General features: G+C 42.2%; 1 protein-coding gene across 1 annotated transcript; it reads right to left on the reverse strand.

Moving 5' to 3' along the window:
• Positions 1 to 1,148: 1,148 nt before the first annotated feature.
• LOC134448366 (large ribosomal subunit protein eL30) lies at positions 1,149 to 6,847 on the reverse strand. Its single transcript, XM_063198044.1, has 5 exons — positions 6,779 to 6,847; positions 6,645 to 6,693; positions 4,676 to 4,821; positions 3,127 to 3,257; positions 1,149 to 1,254 (listed from the first exon to the last, which is right to left on the reverse strand). Exons 2-5 carry the CDS (start codon positions 6,663 to 6,665, stop codon positions 1,199 to 1,201), a joined length of 354 nt encoding a protein of 117 aa, XP_063054114.1. The 5' UTR covers positions 6,666 to 6,693; positions 6,779 to 6,847; the 3' UTR covers positions 1,149 to 1,198.
• Between the last annotated feature and the right edge of the window lie 3,272 nt (positions 6,848 to 10,119).

Consider the following 10,119-nt stretch of genomic DNA (forward strand, 5'->3'; position numbering starts at 1 on the left):
GGATTGATCAAAAGTTGATGAAAGGGCCATGTTGTATTTAAACTTGAAAATATTTATATTATATGGCCTTACATATTGTTTAAAAATCTACTCCCCAAATATATGCAACGGCCTTGTGGTAGTAGACATGATCAAGCGGTTATACCATTATTCAATCACAAAAGGAAAGCTTTAGGTTAACTTGTATACTGTGATAGCAATTCCTAAATTCACTTCACTTGATTGATCCAATTACCCAGTGTAAATCAAAACCAGACAGATTTTGTTGATATGTAAACTTGTAAAATAAAAATATTTTTTACATAATCATTGTTGCAATCAAGTTTTGTCCTTTTTTTCTTCCTTGTTAAAGAAACTCCAAGTTATATTCTTAGGACACACAAGCCTGCACCTCTTGAACTTGACTGTGGTTATACTCATACAACAGGTCAAAGAAAGGCATCGGTGCAAATTCAGAAGTGTCATTCACCTGGTTCATTCACCATGTTGTAAGTTGGATGACAAATGACATTGGAAACATTGACAAATCTTATGTGAAGCCTGAACTGGGCTACACTTCCTTTGATGCAGCACAAAATCTAGCTGGTAGCAGCCAATGGAAGACCAACTGTTACTTGAGGAGGACTGAAGCACGGACACACTCAAGACAGTCATTGGGTTTAATTAAAACACAATGACACGAATGTGGGAGCGTCAGCATTTAATACACACAGATTAAGGCCACCTTTCATGACTGTCTGCTTACAAATCAGACTTTTGAAGTCCACCTTATCTCAGGAAATTGCTTATCTGTCATTGAGTCCTTGTTAAATATGACCATAGATAGGATTTTTCCCCCTCTGTGTTTGCAATGCCTAGGTTGACGGCATAGCCATAGTTAAAATTAATGTAAAATGCAACCGGAGTGCAAAACAATTTAATTCCATCCAGATCACTTGTGGCTTGGTGCCAATGGTACCATTTACTTCCACAGTGTAGCTTGGCACAAAATGCTGAACAGTCTGTTAAGAAAATGATACACACAATGTTTAATACAAATACTGAAAATATTTAAAAAGGGGTGGACTGTTCCTTCTAACAATACGAAAGTGAACGCAAAAAACAACACCACATTGCAACAGTACTGCAGAAATTTCACAAACAAAAGGTTGCAATTTTTGTCATTTTTTTATTACAACTTTGGATAACGTATGTGCAGCTACTTCTCTCCCGGCTGCTGCTGATCGGGCATACTCCTGATGATGTCAGAGTCACCTGAAGAGAAGAGGAGAGAAGAGAGTAGAAGAGAAGAGAAGAGAGTAGAAGAGAAGAGAAGAGAGGAGAAGAGAGAAGAGACAAGAGAAGAGAAGAGCAGAGAGGAGAAGCCGCATGAAAAGGACAGCAGTCTACACATGAAAACCCCATATGACTCACACACAGAGTGCATCCTAATATGGGACCTTGCCTCCTCCACTTGCCTCCTCCACTCACTTCTCGTCATGGTGACATCACTGACAACAGCATTATATTTCAATATCTTGCAAAAGCTCAATTGTAGAGTCTTTTTCTCATTTGCAATTGGGCTGGTGAATGAAAAGCAGTCCCTCAAAAGTTGTTGTGGCTAAGCTGACAGCCTGGAAATTTTATCGTTTTCTCCACGGAGGAGGGGCCAGGAGGCGGGACGAGGAGACAAGCGCAAGTGGAGGAGGCAAGGTCGCATATTGGGATGCACCTACAGTCTACTACCCATTGCCAACAACATATTTCAAGCATAGGGCTACATAGAACTTTGATGCATGCAAAGAAATTGACAAAAGAAAAGACGCCTGTGTGGGATGTAAAACAATATGATGGGATCAGCATAAATGTGTCACCAACAAAAGCAGGGGGGAGAGAAGAAAAGACATGAATGGTCTAATCTGAATTCTCGTGTTGGTTTTAATCTTGCGAAGTACTAGCCCTGAACTGCCCATGGAGTGGACAGACAGACGAGAATGATTCGCGTCAAGGTGGGTGACACCATGTCTAACAATTTCATTGCATTAGTTGATGTGATCATATGTTCCTTGTAGGACATGAATTTTGTAATCATCCAAATGATGTCACAGCGATGACGCCACCACTTGAATTTCCTGCGAAAAGTTCACAACAACCAAGACACTTCTCTTAGGTGCCCAGGAAGCCACATGAGACAGGGGTTTTTGATGACCTTTCCCAAAATTTCTGCAAACTTTTCATTCATTCATCTGCACTGGTTCAAGTATTGAGAAGGCTACTGCATTAGCCTGGGCGAAAGCAGACTGTCTGAAACAAGCCAAGAGGAATCCGTTCCATGGTGGGACCTTACTCTGCAATTTAAATTCATTGGAGTTCCCTTAACCAATCAGTAACGTTTGGAAGATGTACTACAATTTGCTCTATAGGTGAATTCTGAGTCTATCGCTCAACTGTTCGCTGATTCAGGGTATATACAGCAATCTTGAAGTCAAATTTACTACCATTTAATACCCTTTTTCACTACCTTTAGATTTTTTTTACAACCATCACGACATTCCGATTCCAGTATTAACAAGACATCTTTTGTAACTTCTACCTTCTAAACATTACACTTTCGTGTTTTGCAAAAAGACGCCCGAAAGGGAGCAGTGCGATTCCAGAGTGCTGTTCAAAAGTCTGCTATGAACTAGGTCAGGTGGCTACTGTTGCGCGAATCACTGGTGTATGGAAAAACTGTGATAAACAGTGAATAAACAAAGATTTTTTTTAATCAAAATGGTGCAACAAAAAAAATACCTCTTTTTTCAAAAATTAATACTTTTTGAGCAAATGTACTACTTTTAATGCCATTAAATTTTGACTTTTTAATTTATCACCTTTTAATACTTTTTAAAACCCTGCATACACCCTGTGATTGGCAGAAACATGAACGAACCGAGCTGGGCGGGTTGGGCCTTTGGGTGGAAGTACATAGGATGGTGTGGCCAGGCTACTACTGCATGTGGACTGGGCTCAAATCTCATGCTCGATCTCAAAAGGCGCATTTGTGCACGTCAGTGTTCATGTTTCAGTGCATATGGCTAATGCAGCACCATGTTTGCCAAGACAAACTGAGTGGAACTAGTATGTACTGTTTGTTGTTGTACTTACCAGGATCAATGATGGCGAGTGTGCAGACCCTGAAGTATTTACCACAAGCTGTACCCAGCTCAATATTGTTGCCACTGTAATGATGCACCCCCGTCTTAGCCAGCATGGCATAATACTCGATTTCTGATTTCCTGCAGGATATTAAAAAAAGTACACAAAATCAGTACACAAACACTACCTGTAGTCTGGAGAATTCCCCCCTTACGAGCCAGAAGTGTTATTTTACGACTTCTGGTTTGCAAGAGGAAAAACCTGTATGAAAAACAATACTGACAGTCAGGACCGCAGACCGGGGGGACAAAGGGGTATGTTGTCCTGGGCCCATGGAGATAGGGGGCCCAGTTGGGTCCCCATTACATTCTATGTATTGGGTAGGGGCCCTTTCAGATGAATTTGTCCTGGGCCCAGCAAAAGTTGCAGCGGCCCTGCTGACAGTGACATATAGCAAAGTCGTTTATTTTAAGTCCTTTCACTCGGCGGCAATCTTGGCTACGCTTCCGGTCTTACTATTTGGGATACTATTTCAGATTAGTCATGAGCGGAATTTCACGACATACGTTCTGCTTCACAGTCTGTGAGATGAAGTGGCCGCGGACTCTGTTGCAACCCAATGAGAGTAGCTACCCGATGTGAACCGCACAGGTCATCAGCAACCAACCGGCTGAAGCAGATTCTCAGGGCATGCCGCTCGACTATGAGCAGTCATAAAAGGTTGCGTCAAGACGGAGAGATGACTGGATAAGTGACAGCGCAGCTCAGCAAGCAATTGGCTCTTGTTACCGGACAGGTGGGATATGTGCAAGCACACGCCATAGTAGCGTAGCGAATTGCACCCGTTCATTCCTATGGGGGCTTTCTGAAGTGTTCCGTCTCTTATTAGGCCGTCTCTGCATATAGTTCAACCAGAAGACTGAATGGTCACCTGGTGGAATAGGATGGGTAAAACCAGCCGATTACGAGTATGTGGCACTGGATTTACAACGAAAGAAATAGTCAAAGTTTGTTACATGGCATTGACCATGACTGGTGTGCTATCTTCAATGGCACACCAAACACACCAACTCAAGCAGATAAAATGTGCTCATTTGGCTGTACACCTTTCTCTCTGCAACAGAGACTCGATTACCTGTGCATGACGCACAGCAAAATGTAATGGGATCAGTATAAATATGTCACCAACAAAAGCAGGGGGGAGAGAAGAAAAGACATGAATGGTCTAATCTGGATTCTCGTGTTGGTTTTAATCTTGCGAAGTACTAGCCCTGAACTGCCCATGGAGTGGACAGACAGACGAGAATGATTCGCGTCAAGGTGGGTGACACCATGTCTAACAATTTGAAAAGAACAGGACTGCCGACAGCTTTGGCTGGGCCCAGGACAAAGTCATCTGAAAGGGCCCCCCACCCAATACATACAATGAGAACCCATTTTGGGCCCCCTCTGTCTGCTTCCCTGAGTACAGTATGTGGCACTGGATTTACAACTATGGACTACAGGTTGCCCATCACTGATGCAGAGCCTCAACATGGGACATATGGCTCACAGTTACCTCAGAGCAGGGCAGTTGTTGGCCAGGATGACCAGCTTGGCTTTCCCCTGCCGGATCATCTTCAGTGTCTGTCTGTAGCCAAGTACATACTTCCCGCTCTTCATCACCAGCTGGAGTCGGGAGTTGATAGACTCCAGGGTCTTTTTCTGTGGAACAGGATGTAAACAAAGAAGTACGGTCAAAGCTTGTCACATGGCATTGACTCACACTCCCTAGGTCAGGGGTGGGGAACCTTTTTTATTCGAAAGGGCCACTTCAAATTTCTCCAAGGGCCATAAAAGTCATCCAAGGGCCGTACTATGAACATAAACCAGGATTTCCTCCTTGCACTTCAGCCACCTTTAAAACAGAGCCCACCAGCCCAGCCCTAGGTATTTGATAGCAAACCAAACACACCAACTCAAGCAGATAAAATGTGATCATTTGGCTGTACAACTTCCTCTCTGCAATTGCATCAGAAAACTATTACCTGTGCATGACGCAAAACAAAATGCGATGGTATCCGTATAAATATGTCACCAACAAAAGCAGGGGGGAGAGAAGAAAAGACATGAATAGTCTAATCTGGATTCTCGTGTTGGTTTTAATCTTGCGAAGTACTAGCCCTGAACTGCCCATGGAGTGGACAGACAGACGAGAATGATTCGCATCAAGGTGTGTGACACCATGTCTAACAATTTCATTGCAACAATTCTGTAGGTCAGATAATAACAATAAACGTAATGAATAAAAGTAAATAAAAACGAATAATAAAATTATAAACATGCTTAACCTATATGTTTGGTAACACACAACTTGCAAACAAATTGTTACCAACACACTTATACTCGGTCAACTATTCCTGCTACACAAGCGGACTAGTGCAATGGATGACCTGGCCAAAGACTTCTAATTCCCTCAACACTAAGAGTGCGTTTTAATATGCGACCTTGCCTCCTCCACTTGCGCTTGTCTCCTCATCCTGCCTCCTGGCCCATCCTCCGTGGAGAAAACGATAAAGTTTCCCAGCTGTCAGCCTAGCCACAACAACTTTTGAGGGACTGTTTTTCATTCACCATCCCAATTGCAAATGAGAAAACAGTCCCTACAATTGAGCTTTTGCAAGATATTGAAATATAATGCTGTTGTCAGTGATGTCATCATGACGAGAAGCGAGTGGAGGAGGCAAGTGGAGGAGGCAAGGTCGCATATTGGGATGCACCCCCTGTAACGTAGCCAAGCATTCTGGGTCCCATCTCACAAAATATGATTAGTAATGTTATGAAACTGGAGTGTTTGAGGGGCACTCTGAAATTCACAGGCATATGGTACTGAATAGCCTAAGGGAATAATTGACCATGACACATAGAATGTGGTTGTACATGTGCAAATAAATAATATATGTTTTTTTTTTTTTTACGTCAATGATGACATTCATTGGAGGAGGTGGTAAGACAACAAGCCCAACGTGTTTAAGCCTACCAAGGCCCAGAGCAGTTGATGTAGGCCTAATATTTAAAAAGTAGCAGGATCATAACAGAAGAAAATCTGATTTCTTTCTTTCCTTCTTTTACAAAAGAAAGCTGTTGATTTCAATACGTGCACAAATGTGAGAAGAGCAAGACAGGTGTGCAAGTGCAACTGTCAGCATTCATTTTCAAGTCAATCAAACGTCTTCACCAGTCAACAAATGGTTTTCATCATTACTCCCATATACAACAGGAAGTAGTTTGGTTGCCATTGTAGCAATAGTTGCCTTGCCCTGCCCTGCCCATTAACTTCATTTATCGCACAAAACAGAATTCACCCTGATTTCTCTCAACACCACTCACTTTAATACACAGCTTAAGGCATACTTCGGCTGTCAAATAAACCCTGAGGACTCACACCAATACTATTTCTCGCCTCAGTGTACCACCACGTGAAAGCTCGGTGCTGGGCTAAACACTGCTAGCGAGCAAGTTTGGGTAGTTCTTCATAGTTCACTTACCGTTTTCTTTGTCGCCACCATTTTTGCAATAGAATCCCTTCTGGCACACCTAAATGAGATAGAGTTTTAATTAAAAAGAGAAAATCAGCGTAAACAACAGAAAAATAAACGAAACAACACAGCCGACAGTTTACCGGTTACGTATGCCAATGTGGCCTGGGTTGGAAAGAGGGGGCTGCGTGAAGTCAGCGACACTATAAGCAATGTGTCCGAAGCTTGTTCAAAATAAAAGCACTATCTCATGCTGAAGAGAAAATGCTAGCTGAATCATGGCATTGTAGCTACTGAACTACAGTAGCCTACCGGTATGTTACCTTGAAATTATGTCGGTGTGAAAAGGTGCGAAATGTGTAGGCTATGATTTATTGGAATGGCCCAGAATGTCCAAATCTACTGCACTCACTGTACAGCCAATGCAGGGAAACTGAACTGATGAACATGGTCTGGTCATCATGCATTTATCAAGTTTTGCCATAATCTACACTAGCCTATTTATGCCAAATGGATAGGCCTAATAATTTGTAAGTTCTGACTGTTGGAATTGTAATAAAAAAATATATATATAAAAGATATGGGGGCGGGGGGGCTGTAGAGCTGGTGGGAATAGCGGGCAAGGGCAGGGGGAGTGAGGAGGTAAAGAATAGTGTGTTGGGGGGGGGGGGGGGGGGGACGAACTGATGAGTGGGGGGGTGGGGGGACAGAATGATGTGGGGAGAACAGGGGGGAGATGAGTGAGGAGTTGGGGGGTGAGCGAGGAGGTGGGGGAAAGAATAGTGTGTGAGAGGGTGGGGGGTGAGAATGGTGGGGGAAGATGAGTGAGGGGGTGGGTAGGCAGAATAGTGTGTGTGTGTGTGGGGGGGGGGGGATGAGGGGGTGGTCAGAACAGTGTGGGGGGAGATGACTTGGAGTTGTTCGAACTCTGCCTCGAACTCTGTGAGTTGCAGTCAGGTCCATGGCCATGTGGCCCTCCGATGGTGGCCATGAAAAAAATGAAAAGTTTGGCATGAAAAGTTTGGCAGGACAATAGGCCTTTTTTCAGCAGTCCACTGTATTTAAGTTACATTTTCTGACAAAGTTCCTTAGGATATTTCAAAGTGGTAAAATATATACAGGTATTCATATACCTTTGAAGCCAACCTTTGTACTCTCATTTGTAAGGAGATATGACAGAATTAAGTCATCTTTATTGAGCAATATGGCCTTACAGTATTGTGAAAAATTTATGAAAATCTGCCATTAGGAAAAACAGAGGCCATATTGAATTTTGGAGCAGATTTGAGATGTCCCCATAGACTCTCTATTGTGCATTTCAATCATTAATTTCAGCACTTTCCTTTGGATATTGCCAGGTGGCCAACTTAATTTTCATTTTTCCAGTTTAGTCAACCTTTGTATACGCAGTGTTGGGCATTACGCATTTCAAAAGTACTGCATTACTTTTTGCTGTAAAAGTGTAAGGCATTACAGGGTGGAAATCTGTAATATTTAATTAGTTACAATGCATTGTACTGTGACCTAGATTTCAATGGTGTTCCCTGTGGTGGGTCAGAAAGAAGCTATTATTGAAACTGATCATTTTTGGTCTGCATGCTGCCAAAACACCTCCTGGACAGGAGGTGAAAATGTCATGACTCATGAGCTTGATTTACACTGTAAATCACCAGATCCATATTTAGGCCTATATTTATTATTTGCAAAAGTAACCTAAGTAATGAAAAAGTAGTGTAATGCATTACATTTTACATGTAGTTATATTGTATGGTAAGGGATTATTTTGAAAAGACAGCAACTAATGTATTACAGTTTTTGAGTAACTTGTCCAACACAATGTATACGAATAGGACAGGAATAATACTGGGTATAGGTAATGTTTTATGAATATGACTTCACAGTATAGTGACAAGTGCGTGAAAATAAGCCGTTTCGGAAAATGGCGGCCATAAGTTTCAATCTCTTCCAATAGGCCTTCCGGTCTATAATCCTTGTATTGGTAGGACAATAGGCCTTATTTTCCCAGCTGTGTATATACTCTTTATGTGCAATTCAACTATTATTCTGAACACTCTCCTTTGGATATTTCAAGGTGGCCAATAGGCCAGAATAGAGCTGAAAATAGTTAATCTTTCATGAATATCACCTTATAGTATAGTGCAGGGATGGGCAACTGGAGGCGCGGGGGCCACATGCCTCCTCACTCACTGTGGCCCTTAGAACTTAAAAAATATGACAAGATTATTTTAAATCAGTACTGAATTCATCTGTTGTAATTATAACGTTGGCAGAGAACAGTCCTATTCCTTCCAAACAATGTAGGCAGTCAGTGAGCAAACAACTGCATCTCGAACTCATGTGGCCCTCCGATGGTGGCCATGAAAAAATGTGGCCCTCCTTATCATGAAAGTTGCCCATCCCTGTTCTAGTGAATAATGCATGAAAAACAGTCATTTTGGAAAACGGAGGCCATATTGAATTTTGGGTAAAAATTGAGATGGCCCAATGTATTAATCTCTTCCAATAGGCCTTCTGGTCAGTAATCGACAGAAAACTTCGGAAGGATGAAAGGCCTAATTTTTCCTCCTGGTGACCTGCCTATATGTAGGCCTATTCTAGGCCTATATGATTATACATCTGGAGCAGTGCATCCATTTTTCCATGATTTCACTGAAGTGGAAAGCTGTTCAACCTGCCCAAGATATACCGGTAGCCTAGGCCTTTTCAATTCGAAGGAGGCAAAGTTGCAGCAGTTGTCAACCAGTAGGTCAGTGGTGCGCACATCCAAGACGCAGGTGCATGACAAAAGGCCAAAATATTGTAAAAATAAAGAAGAATGTCCGCACACTGCTCCCGTGTTGCTTTTTTATTTTTGTCAAGTGAGCGCTTTCGAGCTTTCGCTCTTCATCAGACTTCAGCAGTAACAACCAGCCATCTCTGTATTATTTTGGGTTGTTTTGTGTTTAGGCCTACGTCTGTTAGGCGAGTTATACACATATGCTACGCACTGTTTGTTCATTCATCATTTTGATGATAGGCCTAGGGTCATTTTTCTGTAGGCCTAAGCCTACTGTTCTGATTCTGAACAAGTTTATCAGTCACACACGAGGACATGTAATGCTCATTCTTAACACAAGATGATGTAGCCTCACCATTGTCCAACATTCACCAGAGGGACTCCAGTCAGCCTACCCAACTACCGTAAATGACGCAGATGCCTACTCCGGGGAAGTGCCACTACCTGTAGTAGAAAAGGAAAGACAAAGTGAGATTTTGTATTGCAGCTTTAAACGTGTTCTTGTACGTCAATTGCAGTCTAAAACTTTTCTTGTACACCAAGCGTGAGTATGCTCTTTACATCACGAAGTAGCACATTCTATAAGCCTAATTTACATTTTTAAACGGTACAGTTAGAAATTGTTTGTTTTTTCAAGTAGGCTAATTACGATTTAACTGCTATACACCTATCCTTTTGAGTGTGACG

Source organism: Engraulis encrasicolus, chromosome 5 (assembly GCF_034702125.1).
Source record: "Engraulis encrasicolus isolate BLACKSEA-1 chromosome 5, IST_EnEncr_1.0, whole genome shotgun sequence".
In the NCBI taxonomy this organism is placed as follows: Eukaryota; Metazoa; Chordata; class Actinopteri; order Clupeiformes; family Engraulidae; genus Engraulis; species Engraulis encrasicolus.